This window comes from Orcinus orca, chromosome 14 (assembly GCF_937001465.1).
Source record: "Orcinus orca chromosome 14, mOrcOrc1.1, whole genome shotgun sequence".
NCBI lineage: Eukaryota > Metazoa > Chordata > Mammalia > Artiodactyla > Delphinidae > Orcinus > Orcinus orca.
In genome coordinates this window covers 81456500-81484315 of record NC_064572.1, presented here as the reverse complement: position 1 = coordinate 81484315, position 27816 = coordinate 81456500, and the positions used below count along the sequence as shown (strand labels likewise).

The 27816-nt window shown below is 45.9% G+C and overlaps 1 protein-coding gene across 1 annotated transcript in view; it reads right to left on the bottom strand.

Annotated features, from left to right (window-relative positions):
- Positions 1-27464, bottom strand: part of DMBT1 (deleted in malignant brain tumors 1) — a 78460-nt gene extending 50996 nt beyond the window's left edge. Inside the window, exons 1-9 of the mRNA XM_049696892.1 lie at positions 27389-27464; positions 19165-19227; positions 10499-10528; positions 8518-8547; positions 6713-6742; positions 4732-4761; positions 2927-2956; positions 1142-1186; positions 309-338 (exon numbers count right to left, since the gene is read on the bottom strand). Coding sequence (XP_049552849.1) covers positions 309-338; positions 1142-1186; positions 2927-2956; positions 4732-4761; positions 6713-6742; positions 8518-8547; positions 10499-10528; positions 19165-19227; positions 27389-27449 — 349 coding nt within the window. The 5' untranslated portion in view covers positions 27450-27464. The remainder of the gene's footprint in view (positions 1-308; positions 339-1141; positions 1187-2926; positions 2957-4731; positions 4762-6712; positions 6743-8517; positions 8548-10498; positions 10529-19164; positions 19228-27388) is intronic.
- Positions 27465-27816: the final 352 nt, after the last annotated feature.

Sequence of the window (27816 nt, the reverse complement as noted above, 5' to 3'; positions counted from 1 at the left end):
CTCCCTGCACACAGAACTCTCGGTCTAGACAATGCTTTCAGGCAGAAATGACCCCAGGACAGGCCTCCCTGTCACCCAAAGCTCTGGGGAGACACTGTGTAGCCACAATGTCCTTAAATCGCTGAGTCAGACCCGAGGACCCTTGTGCTATGGCTCCTCTGGAAACTTCTGCTCGCTCTAGAGTGACCAGGGCAGGTACTGAGAGGGGGCAAACGTCCACTCGCCCCGCCTGGGGCTCCTGGCTGGAGTCTGTGGAGGTGGATGGGGACGGAGGAGACAGCCCGCAGTCAAGAGGCAGCAGGACTCACCTGGCAGGAGCGTGGACTGGGGCGTGGCAGCTGGGAGAGAGAGAAGGCAGATCAGACACCTTGCACAGAAGGGGCACCACAGGGGCAAAGGGGGATGAGGACGGCACAAGGACACCGCCTCATGTCTCTCTTGAGGTCACAGGCCTAAGGCAGTTTCCAGACTCACACCATTTCTAATGGCCACAGCTCCCCGGGCAGGGGGTCACTTTGAACATGGCCATGAGTTAACCTTCATCACAGGGAAATGAACAGAGACTTTCCTTCCCCAAGCCCAGGCTACCAGAAGCTCAGGCTCTACTGGCTGACCTCCCAGCTCTCCTACTTGGGGCACCCCCATGGGGGTTTACGGGACCTCTGATGTCCACAGGCTGAAGGGTCATAGTTCCTGTATAGTACAAAGAAATCAATGTGGCCTCATATGGGCTCAGCAAAGGGCACAGACAAGGTGGCCCCCTCAACAGGTATGCACCTGCCTCTGCAGGCTGTGCAGCCAGAGACCCAGGACCCTAGCCTGACCAGAGGTCAACATGCATTGGTGAGAACCACACGGTAGGCTCTGAGCATGGGCAATAAGACTCTCTTGGAGACAGAACACCAAGCTCCATCTTGGAGCTCCCTGGAGATATCTCTGCAGGTTGATTCCTCCCGTCTCTCAGAGTCAAGGTCCACGGAAGAGATACCTTTTCAGACCTGAGGCCTTGTTCAGAAGTCCCCACCCTTGAAAGCTGAGCACCCCCATCTCTTACAGCTTCTGCACCTCTTCTGGATCAGAGATGGACCTCTGGGTGCAGAAAGGTAATGAGCCCCCAGGGATCCCACATAACAAACGTTACCTCCTGCTGTACTTGCTGTTGAGGGTTCCTCCGTGACAAACAAAGCTGCAGAGTGGAGAGAAGGAAAGGTCATTCGATGTCGGCTCTCCTCCAGGAGGGTCGACCCTCTGCACCTTGGCTCAGAGAAGGGGCTGGATGCAAAGATCCGGAAGCTCTGCCCACTGCCCAGAGGCTGAGAACCTCTCTCTCTGTCACTCTGTCAGCCCTCATTCAATGCTGGAGGCCACCAGGGACATTCTTGGTTCTGGACATTCACCACCTCCTATGCTTCCACAATGTCCATCCCAAATACCACCCTTTGATGAACAGCCCAAATCTATCCACAAGATTAAACTTCAAATACCAACTGCCTATTTCTATGGCTCAAACGTAGTCTCAAATGACAATACCTACCATCACTGAGATATGCCTGAATGTGGCCCCAGCTAGGAGGAAAGGCAGGTTCCAAAGATGCAGCCCCAAATGTCAAAATAACGTGCTCCAAAGCGACTGCTTGGACAGACATGCTCTCCTGGGGAACACATTCTCATGTGACAGCTGGGTTATCATGGTCACATCCTGTGCATAGTGACATGTATGTACACACAGCAGTCCACATAGTAAATGCCAGAGGTTGCTCTAAAGATGGATAATTTGACTAGAAACTCCCCTTTGGGGCACACAAGACGGGTGACATCCTTAGAGGCTTCTTTGTGGATTAAAGGACCCATGGGTGCTAGAAGACCCACCAGCACTCTGAGCATAAAGGAGAAATGCTGAGATTTGCTAGGTTAAGTCAGGGAGCATTCCTCTTCTTCACGGAGGCTGTACATATCCTTCATTTGTCATTTAATCACCGATAAAGAGAACATATTGGTTACTGCTTAGTTTCCTTTTGATATAGATTTAAGTTTTAAAGACCAAAACTCCCCAGTCCTTCTTCCTCGCATTTAAAAGGATGAGAAGGTACCACTTAGAAGGTGTTTGGTCATCCGAGGCCAGGGATGGTTGTGATGCTGTTCATAGGTTCTCCTGTTTAGAAGGATCCCTGGTAGGACCTCTTCTGGCCAAGTGAGGTGGCATGGATGTGGAAGCCATTGTGCAAGATGCGTAAAAGTTCAATCTCAGCAACTCACTTATGGAAGAGTCTTTACATCAACAAGTCAGACTTAGGATGGAGCCAATAACCATTTGGGAAAATGTGAAAAACCTGCATTTACTTGACATTAAGCAAAATACAGACATTAAGAAAAAATAAGTTTAAAAAGGTAGCCCTTAAACTATATACACGTATCTTCTGTTGCTTGCTTTGGAAATGTTTAGCCAAGTCCCATAATTACATTGTAAACATGAAAACTTCATTCAGTCCTGGGCCATGCAGCATGCTTGCTCAAAGTGTGGTCTGCAGACCATCCTTATTTTCGGTTATATAAAAATGCAGATTCCTGAGCCCCACCCCACGCCAGCCAAATCCGAATGTGTGGAGTGGGGAGGTGAACTCTAAGGACCTGCATTCAGCCACATATCTTAGTTGATTCTGATGTGCACTGAAGTTTGAGGCAAAGGCAAATTAAAATGGAAGAAGAACCTAACTAGAGAACCACATGGTCCATTTATGCTGTAGCTGAAGGAAGTTTCTATTGCCCTTGTATTTCCGTAAAGGACACAAATCACATTCTTATGCAACCCTCATACCATTCATTGAAGTCCAGTGAGGCAGTGTTTATTCTTTAAGATATAAATAACTGTATAGAAGGATAAATAAATTTTAAACCAAATACAGGATGCTGTTTTCAAAGTACTTACCACTTGTTCTGGGAAGATCTGATTCAGAAACTATAAGGGAATAAAAGAAAAATCAGACGCGTGCATGCTTCACGCACAGGGAGCCCTAAGCAAGAAATCCACCTTTGAGCCATGGCTTTTCTTATAGTTGACTCTGAACTAACGCTGTAACAACTGCATGTAACTCAACATCAATAAATCTGGAATCTGTTTTTGAAATTTAATCCAAATTGAAAAGATTTCTTGAGGCTCTAGTGCAATGAGAGGTCTAGGCTTGCTTCTAAAATGCCTCAAAAGTCCACCCTTGTGCCATCTCTTCTCCTCCTTCACAGGCACCCAAGGGTGCTGATTCTTAAAAGCTTAATCATGGCAGAAGATTCTGTACATTTTCTAACCTGGGGACCTGGGGTCATATTCAAGAGTTTTATGTGTCATTTTAGTTACTCCTCGTACAACCCCATAGGGAAACTGAGGCTTGGGTAGGTGACCCAAATCAACTGACTAGTAAGTGACGGGGCAGGATTTGTGCTCAGACACTTTGCTCTTAACCATTTCACTATCCCGGTTGTTGTCAGGGTAGGGGTCGGGGAAAGAGAGAGGAAAGGCCAAATGGACTATCTGTTGGGTTTTCCCAAGGTGCATTCTGGGCTCCCTTAGCCCCTCCTGCTGTCCCCGTCTGGTCACTCCTGTGAAAGGTCCCTGCAGAAGAGATCTCAGCCTCGGCCTGTGCCTTGCTGGAGGTCAATCACCAGAGAGCTGTCCCTCAAGTCCCTCCCAGGACATTTCTGGACTCTCAGGGCATGCTCTGAAAGGGCAGGGATTGGCCTCAAAACAGCTAAGACCCAATGGCAGGGTCAGCTGCCCTAAGTGAGCACATGAAGGACCCTGACGGATCAAATTTGGTGCAAACTGTGTGTATTCTCACTGAGCAGAGGAGAAGAGATGATACAGTTAGAAAGAATCCTGGACAGAGGCAAAGCCACCTGTTCTGTGTTCAAATCTCTACCCAGCCACTGACCCACCATGTGACCTTAGATACAGAACTTGACAAGTTACCTAACAATGGCCCGGTTTCCCTATCTGCACAAGGAAGGTGATGATACTACTTCCCTCAGTGTTGTTGGAAAGATTTCATGATAATAGCACTTACTATGTGCATTAGTTGAGCACTTATTATGTGCCAGCCAGTCTTTTTTTTTTTTTTTTCGGTATGCGGGCCTCTCACTGTTGTGGCCTCTCCCGTTGCGGAGCACAGGCTCCGGACGCACAGGCTCAGCGGCCATGGCTCTCAGGCCCAGCCGCTCTGCGGCATGTGGGATCTTCCCGGACCGGGGCACGAACCCACGTCCCCTGCATTGGCAGGCGGACTCTCAACCACTGTGCCACCAGGGAAGCCCGCAGCCAGTCTTTTAAATGCTTTTTTATATAGTAACTCATTTGGTGTATGAAAATAATTTTGTGCAGGGTACAAAGCAAATGCTTGGGACATGTTAGCTATCTTTGATAGAACTGACATTCATGGTGAGAAGAGGCACTGATTTGTTTTTCACCTCTCTCTCCTGACACCAAGCTGAAGGTAATCTCATGCAATGAATAACTGAGAGGCAGAGAGAAGAAGGAAGGAGAATGGCAGACGAACCTGGCTGAGCATGTGTCTGGGACACTCAGAGGATCTCTGAACCCTTGACCCCTCCCTCTCCATCCCTGCGTTCTAAAGGGCAGGCACTTGCTCTGTGGCCAAGACTGCACTCAGCCTCAAGTAACCCTGGCCAACCCAGCCAGCGAGCAAAACCCCAGGGAGGACAATTAAAGAAAAAATATCTTACCATCATCTGTGGTGTGGAGAACCCACGGATCTAGAAAGAAATCAAATTCATCTTAGGCAATTCTGCTGTTGGTAAATGACCTACAGACACAGAAACTGGCTCGACGTTCACCTCACGATCATGCCACGGGGTGCTGTGGTTCAGTGTTGGGTTTCTGTGCCTGCAGCATTCTTGCTGAAAGTGTTTGGGGTTTTGCAACAGACCTTTAAAACAAGTGGGTTGGATCTGGGGTGTTCAGTAATATGAGATGTAATAAAGTACGTGTCTCCTTTCCGGGCCCTCTAACACCAGTTATAGTCCCAGGATGTGATCTATGCTTGGGAAGCACCCAGCTTATTTCATGCTCTCAGGTACTATATTTTCTGCCATACAGAATGCATCCATCTCAGTGAAGTTTAAGGATTTTGTGGATGGGAGCCTTGTCTGAGCCCTCTCCATGGACGAAGGGGAGGATGTCCGGCCTAAGGGGATGGTACGGAGGGACAGGATAGCACAAAGTGGAGACTGTGCCAGGCTGCTCACTGCTTGACGCGTCAGTTTGAGACATGACCAAGGATGAGCATCCGGGAGATACGCTCATGGGTACGTCTCTGGATTTGCCTCCATCATCTCCACGCAGATTTAGACGAGGACTTAGAAAGCAGACAAGAACCGAGTCTGACTGCAGCTGCCCACACACCTGCTCTTCACCCATTTGCCCCAAAAGACAAACGGTGTTCTACCACCAATGGCAGGTGACACTTCCAACCTTTGTTGATCAGAAGCTTTTTTTTTCTAGAGCTTCAGAAAATGTATCAAAGGCACAGTTTGGGGAATGGGACCTAGAGATGACCTCCCATCAGCACACTACGCTGGTTAGCTACACGATAGAAGGATGGCTAAGCATGCGGAGGGGGGAGTATCTGACTGCAGGGGGAGGGTGGCTACTGTCAACCTAAGTCTGTATCTGTTCCCTCAAGTTCCTGGCAACAGTGCCAATGAGTAACAGAAAAACACCCTTCCTCCTCTGTCTGGCTAACGCCACCATCAGCCCCGGACCTCAGGTCACCTGTGGCTTCCTCGGGGCTGCTCTCTCTGATGGCTTGAGCGTGTCTCTCTCGCTCTGGACCTCTTGCTGCAGCACCCGTCACAGCTGTAGTTGTAACTGTGTGCTCAGAGATTAATGTCTATCTTTCCACTGGACCCTGAGTCCCTGCAGGGACTTCTCCTGTTTAGAAGGATCCCTGGTAGGACCTCTTCTGGCCAAGTGAGGTGGCATGGATGTGGAAGCCATTGTGCAAGATGTGTAAAAGTTCAATCTCAGCAACTCACTTATGGAAGAGTCTTTACATCAACAAGTCAGACTTAGGATGGAGCCAATAACCATTTGGGAAAATGTGAAAAACCTGCATTTACTTGACATTAAGCAAAATACAGACATTAAGAAAAAATAAGTTTAAAAAGGTAGCCCTTAAACTCTATACACGTATCTTCTGTTGCTTGCTTTGGAAATGTTTAGCCAAGTCCCATAATTACATTGTAAACATGAAAACTTCATTCAGTCCTGGGCCATGCAGCATGCTTGCTCAAAGTGTGGTCTGCAGACCATCCTTATTTTCGGTTATATAAAAATGCAGATTCCTGAGCCCCACCCCACGCCAGCCAAATCCGAGTGTGTGGAGTGGGGAGGTGAACTCTAAGGACCTGCATTCAGCCACATATCTTAGTTGATTCTGATGTGCACTGAAGTTTGAGGCAAAGGCAAATTAAAATGGAAGAAGAACCTAACTAGAGAACCACATGGTCCATTTATGCTGTAGCTGAAGGAAGTTTCTATTGCCCTTGTATTTCCGTAAAGGACACAAATCACATTCTTATGCAACCCTCATACCATTCATTGAAGTCCAGTGAGGCAGTGTTTATTCTTTAAGATATAAATAACTGTATAGAAGGATAAATAAATTTTAAACCAAATACAGGATGCTGTTTTCAAAGTACTTACCACTTGTTCTGGGAAGATCTGATTCAGAAACTATAAAGGAATAAAAGAAAAATCAGACGCGTGCATGCTTCACGCACAGGGAGCCCTAAGCAAGAAATCCACCTTTGAGCCATGGCTTTTCTTATAGTTGACTCTGAACTAACGCTGTAACAACTGCATGTAACTCAACATCAATAAATCTGGAATCTGTTTTTGAAATTTAATCCAAATTGAAAAGATTTCTTGAGGCTCTAGTGCAATGAGAGGTCTAGGCTTGCTTCTAAAATGCCTCAAAAGTCCACCCTTGTGCCATCTCTTCTCCTCCTTCACAGGCACCCAAGGGTGCTGATTCTTAAAAGCTTAATCATGGCAGAAGATTCTGTACATTTTCTAACCTGGGGACCTGGGGTCATATTCAAGAGTTTTATGTGTCATTTTAGTTACTCCTCGTACAACCCCATAGGGAAACTGAGGCTTGGGTAGGTGACCCAAATCAACTGACTAGTAAGTGACGGGGCAGGATTTGTGCTCAGACACTTTGCTCTTAACCATTTCACTATCCCGGTTGTTGTCAGGGTAGGGGTCGGGGAAAGAGAGAGGAAAGGCCAAATGGACTATCTGTTGGGTTTTCCCAAGGTGCATTCTGGGCTCCCTTAGCCCCTCCTGCTGTCCCCGTCTGGTCACTCCTGTGAAAGGTCCCTGCAGAAGAGATCTCAGCCTCGGCCTGTGCCTTGCTGGAGGTCAATCACCAGAGAGCTGTCCCTCAAGTCCCTCCCAGGACATTTCTGGACTCTCAGGGCATGCTCTGAAAGGGCAGGGATTGGCCTCAAAACAGCTAAGACCCAATGGCAGGGTCAGCTGCCCTAAGTGAGCACATGAAGGACCCTGACGGATCAAATTTGGTGCAAACTGTGTGTATTCTCACTGAGCAGAGGAGAAGAGATGATACAGTTAGAAAGAATCCTGGACAGAGGCAAAGCCACCTGTTCTGTGTTCAAATCTCTACCCAGCCACTGACCCACCATGTGACCTTAGATACAGAACTTGACAAGTTACCTAACAATGGCCCAGTTTCCCTATCTGCACAAGGAAGGTGATGATACTACTTCCCTCAGTGTTGTTGGAAAGATTTCATGATAATAGCACTTACTATGTGCATTAGTTGAGCACTTATTATGTGCCAGCCAGTCTTTTTTTTTTTTTTTTCGGTATGCGGGCCTCTCACTGTTGTGGCCTCTCCCGTTGCGGAGCACAGGCTCCGGACGCACAGGCTCAGCGGCCATGGCTCTCAGGCCCAGCCGCTCTGCGGCATGTGGGATCTTCCCGGACCGGGGCACGAACCCACGTCCCCTGCATTGGCAGGCGGACTCTCAACCACTGTGCCACCAGGGAAGCCCGCAGCCAGTCTTTTAAATGCTTTTTTATATAGTAACTCATTTGGTGTATGAAAATAATTTTGTGCAGGGTACAAAGCAAATGCTTGGGACATGTTAGCTATCTTTGATAGAACTGACATTCATGGTGAGAAGAGGCACTGATTTGTTTTTCACCTCTCTCTCCTGACACCAAGCTGAAGGTAATCTCATGCAATGAATAACTGAGAGGCAGAGAGAAGAAGGAAGGAGAATGGCAGACGAAACTGGCTGAGCATGTGTCTGGGACACTCAGAGGATCTCTGAACCCTTGACCCCTCCCTCTCCATCCCTGCGTTCTAAAGGGCAGGCACTTGCTCTGTGGCCAAGACTGCACTCAGCCTCAAGTAACCCTGGCCAACCCAGCCAGCGAGCAAAACCCCAGGGAGGACAATTAAAGAAAAAATATCTTACCATCATCTGTGGTGTGGAGAACCCACGGATCTAGAAAGAAATCAAATTCATCTTAGGCAATTCTGCTGTTGGTAAATGACCTACAGACACAGAAACTGGCTCGACGTTCACCTCACGATCATGCCACGGGGTGCTGTGGTTCAGTGTTGGGTTTCTGTGCCTGCAGCATTCTTGCTGAAAGTGTTTGGGGTTTTGCAACAGACCTTTAAAACAAGTGGGTTGGATCTGGGGTGTTCAGTAATATGAGATGTAATAAAGTACGTGTCTCCTTTCCGGGCCCTCTAACACCAGTTATAGTCCCAGGATGTGATCTATGCTTGGGAAGCACCCAGCTTATTTCATGCTCTCAGGTACTATATTTTCTGCCATACAGAATGCATCCATCTCAGTGAAGTTTAAGGATTTTGTGGATGGGAGCCTTGTCTGAGCCCTCTCCATGGACGAAGGGGAGGATGGCCGGCCTAAGGGGATGGTACGGAGGGACAGGATAGCACAAAGTGGAGACTGTGCCAGGCTGCTCACTGCTTGACGCGTCAGTTTGAGACATGACCAAGGATGAGCATCCGGGAGATACGCTCATGGGTACGTCTCTGGATTTGCCTCCATCATCTCCACGCAGATTTAGACGAGGACTTAGAAAGCAGACAAGAACCGAGTCTGACTGCAGCTGCCCACACACCTGCTCTTCACCCATTTGCCCCAAAAGACAAACGGTGTTCTACCACCAATGGCAGGTGACACTTCCAACCTTTGTTGATCAGAAGCTTTTTTTTTCTAGAGCTTCAGAAAATGTATCAAAGGCACAGTTTGGGGAATGGGACCTAGAGATGACCTCCCATCAGCACACTACGCTGGTTAGCTACACGATAGAAGGATGGCTAAGCATGCGGAGGGGGGAGTATCTGACTGCAGGGGGAGGGTGGCTACTGTCAACCTAAGTCTGTATCTGTTCCCTCAAGTTCCTGGCAACAGTGCCAATGAGTAACAGAAAAACACCCTTCCTCCTCTGTCTGGCTAACGCCACCATCAGCCCCGGACCTCAGGTCACCTGTGGCTTCCTCGGGGCTGCTCTCTCTGATGGCTTGAGCGTGTCTCTCTCGCTCTGGACCTCTTGCTGCAGCACCCGTCACAGCTGTAGTTGTAACTGTGTGCTCAGAGATTAATGTCTATCTTTCCACTGGACCCTGAGTCCCTGCAGGGACTTCTCCTGTTTAGAAGGATCCCTGGTAGGACCTCTTCTGGCCAAGTGAGGTGGCATGGATGTGGAAGCCATTGTGCAAGATGTGTAAAAGTTCAATCTCAGCAACTCACTTATGGAAGAGTCTTTACATCAACAAGTCAGACTTAGGATGGAGCCAATAACCATTTGGGAAAATGTGAAAAACCTGCATTTACTTGACATTAAGCAAAATACAGACATTAAGAAAAAATAAGTTTAAAAAGGTAGCCCTTAAACTCTATACACGTATCTTCTGTTGCTTGCTTTGGAAATGTTTAGCCAAGTCCCATAATTACATTGTAAACATGAAAACTTCATTCAGTCCTGGGCCATGCAGCATGCTTGCTCAAAGTGTGGTCTGCAGACCATCCTTATTTTCGGTTATATAAAAATGCAGATTCCTGAGCCCCACCCCACGCCAGCCAAATCCGAGTGTGTGGAGTGGGGAGGTGAACTCTAAGGACCTGCATTCAGCCACATATCTTAGTTGATTCTGATGTGCACTGAAGTTTGAGGCAAAGGCAAATTAAAATGGAAGAAGAACCTAACTAGAGAACCACATGGTCCATTTATGCTGTAGCTGAAGGAAGTTTCTATTGCCCTTGTATTTCCGTAAAGGACACAAATCACATTCTTATGCAACCCTCATACCATTCATTGAAGTCCAGTGAGGCAGTGTTTATTCTTTAAGATATAAATAACTGTATAGAAGGATAAATAAATTTTAAACCAAATACAGGATGCTGTTTTCAAAGTACTTACCACTTGTTCTGGGAAGATCTGATTCAGAAACTATAAAGGAATAAAAGAAAAATCAGACGCGTGCATGCTTCACGCACAGGGAGCCCTAAGCAAGAAATCCACCTTTGAGCCATGGCTTTTCTTATAGTTGACTCTGAACTAACGCTGTAACAACTGCATGTAACTCAACATCAATAAATCTGGAATCTGTTTTTGAAATTTAATCCAAATTGAAAAGATTTCTTGAGGCTCTAGTGCAATGAGAGGTCTAGGCTTGCTTCTAAAATGCCTCAAAAGTCCACCCTTGTGCCATCTCTTCTCCTCCTTCACAGGCACCCAAGGGTGCTGATTCTTAAAAGCTTAATCATGGCAGAAGATTCTGTACATTTTCTAACCTGGGGACCTGGGGTCATATTCAAGAGTTTTATGTGTCATTTTAGTTACTCCTCGTACAACCCCATAGGGAAACTGAGGCTTGGGTAGGTGACCCAAATCAACTGACTAGTAAGTGACGGGGCAGGATTTGTGCTCAGACACTTTGCTCTTAACCATTTCACTATCCCGGTTGTTGTCAGGGTAGGGGTCGGGGAAAGAGAGAGGAAAGGCCAAATGGACTATCTGTTGGGTTTTCCCAAGGTGCATTCTGGGCTCCCTTAGCCCCTCCTGCTGTCCCCGTCTGGTCACTCCTGTGAAAGGTCCCTGCAGAAGAGATCTCAGCCTCGGCCTGTGCCTTGCTGGAGGTCAATCACCAGAGAGCTGTCCCTCAAGTCCCTCCCAGGACATTTCTGGACTCTCAGGGCATGCTCTGAAAGGGCAGGGATTGGCCTCAAAACAGCTAAGACCCAATGGCAGGGTCAGCTGCCCTAAGTGAGCACATGAAGGACCCTGACGGATCAAATTTGGTGCAAACTGTGTGTATTCTCACTGAGCAGAGGAGAAGAGATGATACAGTTAGAAAGAATCCTGGACAGAGGCAAAGCCACCTGTTCTGTGTTCAAATCTCTACCCAGCCACTGACCCACCATGTGACCTTAGATACAGAACTTGACAAGTTACCTAACAATGGCCCAGTTTCCCTATCTGCACAAGGAAGGTGATGATACTACTTCCCTCAGTGTTGTTGGAAAGATTTCATGATAATAGCACTTACTATGTGCATTAGTTGAGCACTTATTATGTGCCAGCCAGTCTTTTTTTTTTTTTTTTCGGTATGCGGGCCTCTCACTGTTGTGGCCTCTCCCGTTGCGGAGCACAGGCTCCGGACGCACAGGCTCAGCGGCCATGGCTCTCAGGCCCAGCCGCTCTGCGGCATGTGGGATCTTCCCGGACCGGGGCACGAACCCACGTCCCCTGCATTGGCAGGCGGACTCTCAACCACTGTGCCACCAGGGAAGCCCGCAGCCAGTCTTTTAAATGCTTTTTTATATAGTAACTCATTTGGTGTATGAAAATAATTTTGTGCAGGGTACAAAGCAAATGCTTGGGACATGTTAGCTATCTTTGATAGAACTGACATTCATGGTGAGAAGAGGCACTGATTTGTTTTTCACCTCTCTCTCCTGACACCAAGCTGAAGGTAATCTCATGCAATGAATAACTGAGAGGCAGAGAGAAGAAGGAAGGAGAATGGCAGACGAAACTGGCTGAGCATGTGTCTGGGACACTCAGAGGATCTCTGAACCCTTGACCCCTCCCTCTCCATCCCTGCGTTCTAAAGGGCAGGCACTTGCTCTGTGGCCAAGACTGCACTCAGCCTCAAGTAACCCTGGCCAACCCAGCCAGCGAGCAAAACCCCAGGGAGGACAATTAAAGAAAAAATATCTTACTGTCATCTGTGGTGTGGAGAACCCACGGATCTAGAAAGAAATCAAATTCATCTTAGGCAATTCTGCTGTTGGTAAATGACCTACAGACACAGAAACTGGCTCGACGTTCACCTCACGATCATGCCACGGGGTGCTGTGTTTCAGTGTTGGGTTTCTGTGCCTGCAGCATTCTTGCTGAAAGTGTTTGGGGTTTTGCAATAGACCTTTAAAACAAGTGGGTTGGATCTGGGGTGTTCAGTAATATGAGATGTAATAAAGTACGTGTCTCCTTTCCGGGCCCTCTAACACCAGTTATAGTCCCAGGATGTGATCTATGCTTGGGAAGCACCCAGCTTATTTCATGCTCTCAGGTACTGTATTTTCTGCCATACAGAATGCATCCATCTCAGTGAAGTTTAAGGATTTTGTGGATGGGAGCCTTGTCTGAGCCCTCTCCATGGACGAAGGGGAGGATGGCCGGCCTAAGGGGATGGTACGGAGGGACAGGATAGCACAAAGTGGAGACTGTGCCAGGCTGCTCACTGCCTGACGCATCAGTTTGAGACATGACCAAGGATGAGCATCCGGGAGATGTGCTCATGGGTACGTCTCTGGATTTGCCTCCATCATCTCCACGCAGATTTAGACGAGGACTTAGAAAGCAGACAAGAACCGAGTCTGACTGCAGCTGCCCACACACCTGCTCTTCACCCATTTGCCCCAAAAGACAAACGGTGTTCTACCACCAATGGCAGGTGACACTTCCAACCTTTGTTGATCAGAAGCTTTTTTTTTCTAGAGCTTCAGAAAATGTATCAAAGGCACAGTTTGGGGAATGGGACCTAGAGATGACCTCCCATCAGCACACTACGCTGGTTAGCTACACGATAGAAGGATGGCTAAGCATGCGGAGGGGGGAGTATCTGACTGCAGGGGGAGGGTGGCTACTGTCAACCTAAGTCTGTATCTGTTCCCTCAAGTTCCTGGCAACAGTGCCAATGAGTAACAGAAAAACACCCTTCCTCCTCTGTCTGGCTAACGCCACCATCAGCCCCGGACCTCAGGTCACCTGTGGCTTCCTCGGGGCTGCTCTCTCTGATGGCTTGAGCGTGTCTCTCTCGCTCTGGACCTCTTGCTGCAGCACCCATCACAGCTGTAGTTGTAACTGTGTGCTCAGAGATTAATGTCTATCTTTCCACTGGACCCTGAGTCCCTGCAGGGACTTCTCCTGTTTAGAAGGATCCCTGGTAGGACCTCTTCTGGCCAAGTGAGGTGGCATGGATGTGGAAGCCATTGTGCAAGATGTGTAAAAGTTCAATCTCAGCAACTCACTTATGGAAGAGTCTTTACATCAACAAGTCAGACTTAGGATGGAGCCAATAACCATTTGGGAAAATGTGAAAAACCTGCATTTACTTGACATTAAGCAAAATACAGACATTAAGAAAAAATAAGTTTAAAAAGGTAGCCCTTAAACTCTATACACGTATCTTCTGTTGCTTGCTTTGGAAATGTTTAGCCAAGTCCCATAATTACATTGTAAACATGAAAACTTCATTCAGTCCTGGGCCATGCAGCATGCTTGCTCAAAGTGTGGTCTGCAGACCATCCTTATTTTCGGTTATATAAAAATGCAGATTCCTGAGCCCCACCCCACGCCAGCCAAATCCGAGTGTGTGGAGTGGGGAGGTGAACTCTAAGGACCTGCATTCAGCCACATATCTTAGTTGATTCTGATGTGCACTGAAGTTTGAGGCAAAGGCAAATTAAAATGGAAGAAGAACCTAACTAGAGAACCACATGGTCCATTTATGCTGTAGCTGAAGGAAGTTTCTATTGCCCTTGTATTTCCGTAAAGGACACAAATCACATTCTTATGCAACCCTCATACCATTCATTGAAGTCCAGTGAGGCAGTGTTTATTCTTTAAGATATAAATAACTGTATAGAAGGATAAATAAATTTTAAACCAAATACAGGATGCTGTTTTCAAAGTACTTACCACTTGTTCTGGGAAGATCTGATTCAGAAACTATAAAGGAATAAAAGAAAAATCAGACGCGTGCATGCTTCACGCACAGGGAGCCCTAAGCAAGAAATCCACCTTTGAGCCATGGCTTTTCTTATAGTTGACTCTGAACTAACGCTGTAACAACTGCATGTAACTCAACATCAATAAATCTGGAATCTGTTTTTGAAATTTAATCCAAATTGAAAAGATTTCTTGAGGCTCTAGTGCAATGAGAGGTCTAGGCTTGCTTCTAAAATGCCTCAAAAGTCCACCCTTGTGCCATCTCTTCTCCTCCTTCACAGGCACCCAAGGGTGCTGATTCTTAAAAGCTTAATCATGGCAGAAGATTCTGTACATTTTCTAACCTGGGGACCTGGGGTCATATTCAAGAGTTTTATGTGTCATTTTAGTTACTCCTCGTACAACCCCATAGGGAAACTGAGGCTTGGGTAGGTGACCCAAATCAACTGACTAGTAAGTGACGGGGCAGGATTTGTGCTCAGACACTTTGCTCTTAACCATTTCACTATCCCGGTTGTTGTCAGGGTAGGGGTCGGGGAAAGAGAGAGGAAAGGCCAAATGGACTATCTGTTGGGTTTTCCCAAGGTGCATTCTGGGCTCCCTTAGCCCCTCCTGCTGTCCCCGTCTGGTCACTCCTGTGAAAGGTCCCTGCAGAAGAGATCTCAGCCTCGGCCTGTGCCTTGCTGGAGGTCAATCACCAGAGAGCTGTCCCTCAAGTCCCTCCCAGGACATTTCTGGACTCTCAGGGCATGCTCTGAAAGGGCAGGGATTGGCCTCAAAACAGCTAAGACCCAATGGCAGGGTCAGCTGCCCTAAGTGAGCACATGAAGGACCCTGACGGATCAAATTTGGTGCAAACTGTGTGTATTCTCACTGAGCAGAGGAGAAGAGATGATACAGTTAGAAAGAATCCTGGACAGAGGCAAAGCCACCTGTTCTGTGTTCAAATCTCTACCCAGCCACTGACCCACCATGTGACCTTAGATACAGAACTTGACAAGTTACCTAACAATGGCCCAGTTTCCCTATCTGCACAAGGAAGGTGATGATACTACTTCCCTCAGTGTTGTTGGAAAGATTTCATGATAATAGCACTTACTATGTGCATTAGTTGAGCACTTATTATGTGCCAGCCAGTCTTTTTTTTTTTTTTTTCGGTATGCGGGCCTCTCACTGTTGTGGCCTCTCCCGTTGCGGAGCACAGGCTCCGGACGCACAGGCTCAGCGGCCATGGCTCTCAGGCCCAGCCGCTCTGCGGCATGTGGGATCTTCCCGGACCGGGGCACGAACCCACGTCCCCTGCATTGGCAGGCGGACTCTCAACCACTGTGCCACCAGGGAAGCCCGCAGCCAGTCTTTTAAATGCTTTTTTATATAGTAACTCATTTGGTGTATGAAAATAATTTTGTGCAGGGTACAAAGCAAATGCTTGGGACATGTTAGCTATCTTTGATAGAACTGACATTCATGGTGAGAAGAGGCACTGATTTGTTTTTCACCTCTCTCTCCTGACACCAAGCTGAAGGTAATCTCATGCAATGAATAACTGAGAGGCAGAGAGAAGAAGGAAGGAGAATGGCAGACGAAACTGGCTGAGCATGTGTCTGGGACACTCAGAGGATCTCTGAACCCTTGACCCCTCCCTCTCCATCCCTGCGTTCTAAAGGGCAGGCACTTGCTCTGTGGCCAAGACTGCACTCAGCCTCAAGTAACCCTGGCCAACCCAGCCAGCGAGCAAAACCCCAGGGAGGACAATTAAAGAAAAAATATCTTACTGTCATCTGTGGTGTGGAGAACCCACGGATCTAGAAAGAAATCAAATTCATCTTAGGCAATTCTGCTGTTGGTAAATGACCTACAGACACAGAAACTGGCTCGACGTTCACCTCACGATCATGCCACGGGGTGCTGTGTTTCAGTGTTGGGTTTCTGTGCCTGCAGCATTCTTGCTGAAAGTGTTTGGGGTTTTGCAATAGACCTTTAAAACAAGTGGGTTGGATCTGGGGTGTTCAGTAATATGAGATGTAATAAAGTACGTGTCTCCTTTCCGGGCCCTCTAACACCAGTTATAGTCCCAGGATGTGATCTATGCTTGGGAAGCACCCAGCTTATTTCATGCTCTCAGGTACTGTATTTTCTGCCATACAGAATGCATCCATCTCAGTGAAGTTTAAGGATTTTGTGGATGGGAGCCTTGTCTGAGCCCTCTCCATGGACGAAGGGGAGGATGGCCGGCCTAAGGGGATGGTACGGAGGGACAGGATAGCACAAAGTGGAGACTGTGCCAGGCTGCTCACTGCCTGACGCATCAGTTTGAGACATGACCAAGGATGAGCATCCGGGAGATGTGCTCATGGGTACGTCTCTGGATTTGCCTCCATCATCTCCACGCAGATTTAGACGAGGACTTAGAAAGCAGACAAGAACCGAGTCTGACTGCAGCTGCCCACACACCTGCTCTTCACCCATTTGCCCCAAAAGACAAACGGTGTTCTACCACCAATGGCAGGTGACACTTCCAACCTTTGTTGATCAGAAGCTTTTTTTTTCTAGAGCTTCAGAAAATGTATCAAAGGCACAGTTTGGGGAATGGGACCTAGAGATGACCTCCCATCAGCACACTACGCTGGTTAGCTACACGATAGAAGGATGGCTAAGCATGCGGAGGGGGGAGTATCTGACTGCAGGGGGAGGGTGGCTACTGTCAACCTAAGTCTGTATCTGTTCCCTCAAGTTCCTGGCAACAGTGCCAATGAGTAACAGAAAAACACCCTTCCTCCTCTGTCTGGCTAACGCCACCATCAGCCCCGGACCTCAGGTCACCTGTGGCTTCCTCGGGGCTGCTCTCTCTGATGGCTTGAGCGTGTCTCTCTCGCTCTGGACCTCTTGCTGCAGCACCCGTCACAGCTGTAGTTGTAACTGTGTGCTCAGAGATTAATGTCTATCTTTCCACTGGACCCTGAGTCCCTGCAGGGACGTCTCCTGTTTAGAAGGATCCCTGGTAGGACCTCTTCTGGCCACGTGAGGTGGCATGGATGTGGAAGCCATTGTGCAAGATGTGTAAAAGTTCAATCTCAGCAACTCACTTATGGGAAAGTCTTTACATCAACAAGTCAGACTTAGGATGGAGCCAATAACCATTTGGGAAAATGTGAAAAACCTGCATTTACTTGACATTAAGCAAAATACAGACATTAAGAAAAAATAAGTTTAAAAAGGTAGCCCTTAAACTCTATACACGTATCTTCTGTTGCTTGCTTTGGAAATGTTTAGCCAAGTCCCATAATTACATTGTAAACATGAAAACTTCATTCAGTCCTGGGCCATGCAGCATGCTTGCTCAAAGTGTGGTCTGCAGACCATCCTTATTTTCGGTTATATAAAAATGCAGATTCCTGAGCCCCACCCCACACCAGCCAAATCCGAGTGTCTGGAGTGGGGAGGTGAACTCTAAGGACCTGCATTCAGCCACATATCTTAGTTGATTCTGATGTGCACTGAAGTTTGAGGCAAAGGCAAATTAAAATGGAAGAAGAACCTAACTAGAGAACCATATGGTCCATTTATGCTGTAGCTGAAGGAAGTTTCTATTGCCCTTGCATTTCCGTAAAGGACACAAATCATATTCTTATGCAACCCTCATACCATTCATTGAAGTCCAGTGAGGCAGTGTTTATTCTTTAAGATATAAATAACTGTATAGAAGGATAAATAAATTTTAAACCAAATACAGGATGCTGTTTTCAAAGTACTTACCACTTGTTCTGGGAAGATCTGATTCAGAAACTATAAGGGAATAAAAGAAAAATCAGACGCGTGCATGCTTCACGCACAGGGAGCCCTAAGCAAGAAATCCACCTTTGAGCCATGGCTTTTCTTATAGTTGACTCTGAACTAACGATGTAACAACTGCATGTAACTCAACATCAACAAATCTGGAATCTGTGTTTGAAATTCAATTCAAATTGAAAAGATTTCTTGAGGCTCTAGTGCAATGAGAGGTCTAGGCTTGCTTCTAAAATGCCTCAAAAGTCCACCCTTGTGCCATCTCTTCTCCTCCTTCACAGGCACCCAAGGGTGCTGATTCTTAAAAGCTTAATCATGGCAGAAGATTTTGTACATTTTCTAACCTGGGGACCTGGGGTCATATTCAAGAGTTTTATGTGTCATTTTAGTTAATCCTCGTACAACCCCATAGGGAAACTGAGGCTTGGGTAGGTGACCCAAATCAACTGACTAGTAAGTGACGGGGCAGGATTTGTGCTCAGACAGTTTGCTGTTAACCATTTCACTATTCTGCCTCCCAGTATATATACATTTTAAAGTTTGTATTATTTGGCCCAAATCATGGTCTGCAGTTTTGCACAGGCAGGTATGCTCATGCGTGCACAGGACTAGAATAAAAGAGGAATTAGGGAGCAGAAGAAGTTAGCCTTTAAAGCATTGACTGAGGCAGGGGTATTCACTATTTCCCCAAGACCTGTTAACAGTTCTAGAAAAGAAGAGAAATGTGATTATATCCAGAGAGGCTCAGTTAGATGCTGCTGTCCCTGTCTGCCCCTGCTGCCCTGCTGCCTGTGACCCCTGCTGGACACCCAGTGGGGCAGTCTGGGGGACAGAGACCTTAGGAAAGAAGTGTGGCTGGACAGAGACTTGCACGGAAACTTGGGGTCTATCTTATGGTCAGTACGGCACCTCACAAGGAAGGAGCTAAGGGTCCAGGTGGACCCCCTCAGAGGACCTGTCCTACATCTAAAACCCAGCAGAACTCTCCGCAGCAGTCCCTCCTGAGTTCTTGGGGGTGGCCTTGGGCACCACAATCGCCCCGCTCCCAAGTTTGATAGAGTTACCAGAGCTGAGTGTCTGTGTCTCCCAAAAAGCAGTTTCTCTGGTGTCACTCACTGTTGATGTTGCTGAAAATACAAGGAAAAATAGCCAAATGAGAGGTCTTCCAAAAACAAGAATTAAATCCGGACCCACCCTCCCACCATCTAATTCAAGCAGGGGAGAAAGTTGCATTACTCTTTGCTTTGGAGGCTAGCTGGACCCATCATTCATTAATTGATTCACTCAGGGAATATGGACCAGTCTCTGACCGCACAGGGGGCACAGGACAGTAGGGATCCATCCTAGAGGGTAAGGTGTAGTCCTCTGGAGCTCAGAGGCCACCTGGCAGCCAGACTTGCTAACCAGTAACTCTCCATCTTGGTCAATGAGGAACACAGTGGAAGGGGAATGGAAATCTCAAAAGAAACAATTGCTGGGCTTGGGAGAAGGGCAGGAGGAATCCAGAGAGGAGAAGATATTTCAACAAGGCTTAGAAGAAGACATAGACATACATCAGGAGAAAACAGGGTGGAAGTCGAGTTGCCAGATGAAACACAGGATGCCCAGTTAAATTTGAATTTCAGATAAACAATGAATACTGCTTTAATATAAGTATGTCTGCAATATTACATGGGATATATGTATACTTAAGAAAAAAAATTTATCTGAAATTCGAATTTAACTGGGTGCATTGTATTGTTACTTACAATATCCGGCTACTCTAGATGAAACGCATCTCATAGGTGGCAGTAGACAAGAAGTTGTCTTAACTACCCTATATGTAACCCACTAGCCAGATCCACTGAGGCTCTCCATCCTCTCTGTAAACCTACTGAACACTAGGGCTGGTAGGCTAATATCTAGTACACTTGGCATCTTTCACTCCAACCAAGCTGTGTGATCGATTAAAGGCAGATATGAGTCCTGAACCTGTTTATGCTGGTTGTACCTGGCATTAGATTAAATATTAAGTAAATTGATCAAATATGGGTACAAAAAGAAAGATGTCTTTAAAAAAATAAGGCTGAATGCTTTGGAAATAAAATAAAATAAAGTTGCTAAAAGAAATCAGGTGGGTTAAACAGCAAAAAGTAGAAGGATATGTAAAGTAATAGAACTTCTCCCCTCATACTGCTTTGCAAATGTCTTTCATTTCATGCTCTACTTTAGAGAAACTAAAATTAGAAATTATAGATAATGCCAAATGGACGTAGTCTATGTAAGAAAGACATTGCAGAATTGCAGAAGATCTCTACTGAGAGAAAAGCCTACAGCCACAAATTGGCAAATCAAAGTGTGTTTATATATTTTAAGATAAAATGAAACATTTAAAATGTGTCTGTATCATATTTTATGATTTCCCCATTTTAACCAACATTTTTGAAAAACCAACCAACTACCGGACCCAGTCACGTTAGAAAAGTGTTCCTTTAGAACAACGGCTCTTAAAACGGTTCCCTGAATCAGCAGCACCATCCAGGATGTGGGAATTTGTACAAAATGCACATTTTTAGGCCTCCCCCAGACTTAAGAATTTACCCTGGAGGCGGTGCCCAACAATATGTGTTTTTAACAGGCATTCGAGGTGATTCTGATACACACTAAGGTTTGAAAACCGCTCGCTGTCCTGCAGCAAGAGCGTTTCGACACAGTGATAGATGGAATAATTCATTCAACAATCATTTACTGGCACCTCCTGCATGCTAGACTCCAGGAAGCCGGGGGAATGCTGAGATTACATGATGCCGCCGCCGCTGGTAATTGGCTCTAGTTGTCGAGGCCTGCAGGTAAGCAATGACAGGACAGCGGACTCAGGGCTCTGATTGCCGGACGTCCAGGAGTCCGGCAGAAGATCACGCGAGATTTCCTGGAACGGGACCTGGACGTCCAAGCGGATGTGCGCCAGGCAGAGGGGAAGATGTGGGTGAGAATGAGCTCCGAGGAAGTTAAGACATAATGAATAAACTTTCCTTTCGAAATAAACTCATGAGAATAAAACTACAAACTCTATGTGAAGCTTCGTGGCTCTCTCCTGGCAAATGAAGAGATGAATCGGGTTTCTGGATGGAAGGACTGAATATAGGAAAATCAGTCATTCTAAACTAATTCATAGGTTTGATATAATTTCCATCCAAAGGTTTTTCTTGGATTGATTGGTTCTTTAAAAAATGATTCTGGGGGCTTCCCTGGTGGCGCAGTGGTTGGGAGTCCGCCTGCCGATGCAGGGGACACGGGTTCGTGCCCTGGTCTGGGAAGATCCCACGTGCCGCGGAGCGGCTGGGCCCGTGAGCCATGGCCGCTGAGCCAGTGCGTCCGGAGCCTGTGCTCCGCAACGGGAGAGGCCACAACAGTGAGAGGCCTGCTTACCACTACAAAAAAAAAAAAAAAAAAGATTCTGAAGTTTATCAGGAAAAATAAATAGGCTAAAAATGACTGATAAGTTCTTGAAAAAGAGAAAAATACTGATGGGGCAGGGGCAGGGGTGGGGGCAGTGAGAGTGGGGCTGGGAGGTCTTGTCCACCTTTGAACCTGGGAGACAGGTGACTTAGGTTCAAATTCTAGCTCTGCTGCTTATTTGGTCTCTAAACTTGGGCAATTCATTAATTCTCACTCAGTCCTAGTTTCCTCATCTGCAAAAAGGTAGTTACACTAACCTACTTCACAAGGTTATTGTGAAGACAAAATCAGAAAAATATATCAAGTGCTTAATATAGTGTTTGCCATGTAGTCAGCATTCAAAAAATTATTATTAGCTCCAAAATATTCAAAATAAAGCCATAAAATTAAAACAAAGTTTAAAATTTTAAATAATTTAAAAATTATTTTAGATACCTATTTCACACCAGAAAGCAAAATAATTTTCAGAACAGAAGAACTAGATTTTTTTAAACACACCAAGACAGGAAACGAATTAAATGTTTATCCGATTTCTGTGAAATTTCTAGGTGTTAAATCAACAGGAAATCACAAAGGAAAATAGCAATAAATTTAATTTTGTAAAAATACAAAATATTTGTGTGGAAGAAAATCAAAATTAAAAGGCAAACAACAAACTGGGAAAATATTTGTCATCAATGTAATGGACAAAGTATTAACATCCAAATTATAGAGAGAGTTTATATAAATCAACAAAAATGATACTAGCTTTCACACACACAAAATAAATGGATAAAGGATATAAACAGACACTTCAAGGAAAAGGAATGTAAATGGCTTAAAAACATTCACCTTCACTGTAAGCAAAGAAATGCAAATTAAAATGACTGTACACCGTTTTTCACCCAACAATTCAGTCAAGATTTTTGCGGTATGCGGGCCTCTCACTGTTGTTTGACTTAGTAATTCCACTTCTAAGAACCTAGCCAAAGGAAATCATAATTTACTTAATGTGGACAAAGATGCATGAACAAACATTATCTTCACAGTATTAGCCATTATAATTACAGAAAGAACCTGAAAGGGGGTGGAAGAAATAGGGAGAGGTTAGTAAAAGGGTACAAACTTTCACTGATACCATGAAGAAGTTCTCAGGATCTAATGTAAAACATAGGGACTATAGTTGATAACACTGTATTTATTGTACAGTTGGAATTTTTTAAGAGGGTAGAACTTAAATGCTGTCACCAAAATAAAAGATAAAAATGTGAGGTGATAGATATGTTCATTAACTAGGTGGGGGAGAATATTTTCATAATGCATATGCATATCGAATCACCACGAGATACTCTTTAAATATCCTATAAATTTCTTGGTCAATTGTACCTCAATAAAGCTGAAATTAAAAAAAAAAAAAAGAAGGAGAAAACCTGAAAAAACGTCAGTCTCCAAAATCATGACTGCATGTTAAAATGTTCAGAATATAAACTATAGAAAGACTGTATATGAAAAGATATCACTTAGGGACTTCCCTGGTGGTCCAGTGGCTCAGACTCCGAGCTTCCACTGCAGGGGGCACAGGTTCGATCCCTGGTCAGGGAACTAAGATCCCTCATGCTGCACAGTGGCAGCCAGAAAAAATGATATCACTACATACACACATAATTTGAAAGAAATACATATTTTAACAAAGGCAATCTCGAGTGATAGGATGACGAGAGTTTTCACCTTTTCTCTGTTTTTCTCTAGCTCCTACATTTTCCACACTAACTATGCATTAAAAACTGTGGTTTGAGGCTGAAGGCATGAAATGAGGTGGCAGGTAAGGTAAGAGGCAGATTCTTTTAGGGAAAGAATCTTTTAGGGAAATGGGGTTGTAGCCTAAAAGAAAAGAACAAGGATGAAAAAGAAAAAGAAGATAAGGAAAAAATGATGCTAAGGATAAAGCCGAGAGGCAGGAAGAGGAGAGAAAAAGAAGGAGGGGAGAGGGGAGAGGTAGGGAGGGGAGATGCTCATACCTTTTAGCAATTAGGACATTCCGGCATTAAGCTAAGTGGTCTACCTGTAGTATCTCATTTTATCTTCACAATATCCTTTATGGTAGAATTATTACACAATCTATTCTATAGAAGAGAAATCCAAGGCTTAGGGAAGGAAAACAACTCGTCAAAGGTCACACAGATGTGACAGAGTGAAACTGATGCTGGAAGTCGAGTGCACTGATCCCAGAGCAAGTGTGCTCACAGCTCAGCTCCACTGCTTCCCAAAATTCAAGTGAAAACACTGAGATTCCATTTCAACTTGTCAGAAAGCAACACAGTCTGAAATAATACTATTTAGTAATGGAGAGGCTGTGGTCAGTATTGTTCCTGATATGGTGTCTGGCTCCCCATAAACTATACATAAGGGAAGAGGAATACTTCACGGGACCTGGCACAGGGCACAGAGGGGATGTTTCAGGGCACAAGCACCCTCTCTCCTGCCCTTCCATTACCATCAGCGGGAGCCTTTGGTAGCCTCCTGGTGATGCACTGTGTTGTACTAAGTGAACAAGGTGTGGTCCCTGCCCTCCAGGGACTCCCGGCATAGCAGGATCTCTAGAAAAATCCACAGATGATCTAGTGTAAGAGTTAAGATGTTATGGGAGAATAAGAATGGCAACCATAGGCACACTGCGTGTGTGTGTGTGTGTGTGCGTGTGTGTGTGTTGAGAGTACATGTCAGGGTTCCTGGATGGGACAGTGTCCATCGTATTTAAAAAGAGCAGCTAGATTTAGCCAGAGGAGGGGAAGAATAAGACTGTGTTCCAGGTGGAGGGAACAGCGTGAGCGCAGTCACCATGGCAAGAGGCAGCATTACTACGGGGCCTGAGGTGGGCAGGACAGGTTGCTTTGTACTGTGAGACATCCCGCTACCAAGTGTCCTGGAAAACAGGTAGAACAAATAAAATCATGGGGTGGAAAACAGCAGGGAGCAAGTGGGAACTGAAACCCAGGTGGGGGTCTGGAGAGACACAGGAGGCTGGAGAGGATGGCCGGGCAGGAACGCAGGGTCTCGGTGCCAGGCTGTGACGCTTTGGGACTCGTTCCCAGGGCACGGCCTTGGACTTTACCTCCTTTCTGTAACATTCCGCACCTAGACTGGACTGAGTGACATAATGCCCAGGGGGGGATTTTGCACAGTAAAGACGAGCTGCAGCCAACAGAACTGGCGAGGGAGTAATTAGACGTCTGTGAGGTCTGTTTAAGTGATAACGGAAGTGCCTCCCCAGTCCAATGTCACCCGCATAAGGGCATCTCGCAGCGCCTTAAAGTCCTTCCATTCCATTTCCTCCTTTTTTTCATGGCGTTAATCATTGCCAAAACCCCTGATAAACTGTGAAAAGGGGAAGTACAGGCATTAACACTTTGCTAGGAATTAGTTTGTAAGCAACTATTACTTTCTTATTTTGCAAAACATTGACCTTGAAGAAATGGGACCAAGGGAAGTTGAGTTAAAAGAAATTCTTTCGCAATAACTTTACAAAGTTATAGAAAAGTTGCAGAAAATACAGAGTTCCCATATACTCTTACCCAATTTCCCCTCATGCTAACATCTCACATGACTGAGGTAACTTTGTCACAATTACCAAATCAACAATGGTACATTCCTACTAACTAAACTCCAGACTTTATTGGGATTTCACCAGTTTTTCCTTTTTCTAGGATCCAGTCCAAGATACCACTTTGCATTTAGGAAGTTATGTGAGGAAAATGCCTAGGAGAGTAACAGTGGACGGCACCCAGGCCCCCTCACACCCTCCAGGTGCCAGACACCGCGTGGGTGACCTCAGGTCTATACAACCCTGTGAAGCTGGAACACAACCCCAATTTACCAGTGAAGAAAATGACGCTTGCAGAGGCTCCAGGGCTGGTAAATGGTAGAACCAAAGACATTGCCAGGAGCAGCAGGGGTTCCACGGCCCCTAGAGCCCTGCACAAACCTGAGCTCACTGACTCCTTCTCAAGAATTTGTGCAAAGACCGGAGCTGAGAAGAGTGTCTGCTGCATGGGTTCCCCCAGCACAAAGCTCCCCCGGGGGGCTCCAGCACTCCTCAGACCTCTGCAAGGAACAGCAGGGGTTAATGGGCCAAAGCCGCTATCCGCTACCCGAATGCCAGCAGACCTCCTCCTGGTTCAAATCCCGGCCCACCGCCCGCAGCAACTGCTGACCTTGGATGGGACACAGAACCTTTCTGAGCCTCAGTTTCCTCATCTGCAATGTGGATACCTAACTTGTTAGCAGATTTAGACAAGGGAAGATAGGTACCCTGTCTCACAGAGCACCTGGGACAGAGCCAGCGCTTTGCAGAGAGTTAATCCTTACGTCTAAAGTACAAATGCAGGCACACTTGTATGTGTGTGCACATAGCATATGTGTGCACATAACATCATGTCAAACCACAAGTTCCCTCAAGCCACGCGTAGAAGCTGCTTTAAGCCCCTTTGTAGATAAGGACATGGCAATTCGCTCCCTGTCCTTTAGGGGCTGACATGAATCCCCTGTCACTTTTCAGAGCCAGTGCAAGTCCAGGGATTAACTTCGCACTCATAAAAGCTGGAGCTAAGAACACTGCCTTCCATTTTCAAATATTTTGATGCAGACGCAATCTCCAGCCCCGAGATTGTCCAGAGCCTGTACCCCCCGAGGTCCTCCTGACAAGAAGGGAAGGTGGGTGTCACCTGTCAGCGTGCTCCTGGGCAGAGACAGAGAGTGAGAGAGACAGAGAGAAAAAAAGAGAGAACTAATAGACAGACTGGCTAATTGTCCTGTTCACTTAGCATCTCGGTAAAATGACATTGAGATTCAAGGTCTCACTGATTTGCCCAGGGCTCTTTCGTGTCCATTTTATCACTTGACACTCTAAGAACACAAAGATATGCTTGACTAACTAAGCTTCAGATCATTTCTCTAGGACTTCCCTGGTGGTGCAGTGGTTAAGAATCCGCCTGCCAGTGCAGGGGACACGGGTTCGATCCCTGGTCCGGGAAGATCCCACATGCCGTGGAGCAACTAAGCCCGTGCACCACAACTACTTAGCCTGCACTCTAGAGCCTGCGAACCACAGCTACTGAGCCCACGTGCCACAACTACTGAAGCCCATGCGCCTAGAGCCTGTGCTCCGCAACAAGAAAAGCCACCACAAGGGGAAGCCCGCGCACTGCAATGAAGAATAACCCCTGCCCGCCACAACTAGAGAAAGCCCGTGCGCAGCGACGAAGACCCAACGCAACCAAAAATAAATAAATAAATAAATAAATAATTTTTTAAAAAGAGAGAATTTAACCACATCTTATAAAAAAAATCATTTCTCTAAAGTAGTGACAGACACAAACTTGTTATCTTAATGATCTTATCTGTGCTCAGCCACTTGATCTGATTTTGCTCGGTAAATATTAATTAATAAGCCAGACACACCTGCAGAAAGAAGTCACATGAGAGCATTTCCAGGGCAATCTTTTCTGCCCATTTTCATCAGTACACAAACTAAGGGCTTAACCAATGATGACAAAGTTTTAGGACCTCTTAATAGTGCACACTTTTCCTTAATTTCAGGAATTTTTCTAAGACCAGTCAATCATTTCCTTAGTTGAGTAACTCACTGTAGACACTGACATAATGATTGACTTTTTCTAACTACAACCATGGCATTTCTCAGCCAGAAACAAAATAAAAATACTTGCAATTACAATGATTAGCAAAGAATTGCCCCCACCTTTGATAGAAAACGCCCCTTGAGATGGAAAGTCTAGCACCAAGAAACAGATATAATTTGCCATGATTTGGAGTTAGAGCAGTGAAATTAACAAATGTAGTAATTAGATGTAATACCTGTAGATAGAACTTGACCCAATAAAAGACATATTTCAAGGATGACTGTAGAGATCCCCATTTTTCTGGGTTCTTCTCAATTTGAAGAAAAATGCCTTGCTATTTATAAGTTCCTAGCTATAAGGAGGCGTGTCTTCCGGGGTACTCTATTTCTACTGCTGCCGTAAAGATAAAGGAAGTAAGTGACTTTTCTAACAATCGACGGTTAATCTGTGGGAACAATTTAGGTGTGTTAGATTGATTGCCATATGAACAGTCTGGCTATTGCCCAACTACAAAAGCACTGACATTAGCAATGCAATTTCCACTTCCTTCTAGGTGAACCTCTAAGTCTCTCAAGTGCTCCCTGAATATAGGATTGATTTTAATCTTGGAGAATTTGAAAGAATTTGTGGGAAGACTGCTCCAAGGTTCGGGGCAGAGCAGGA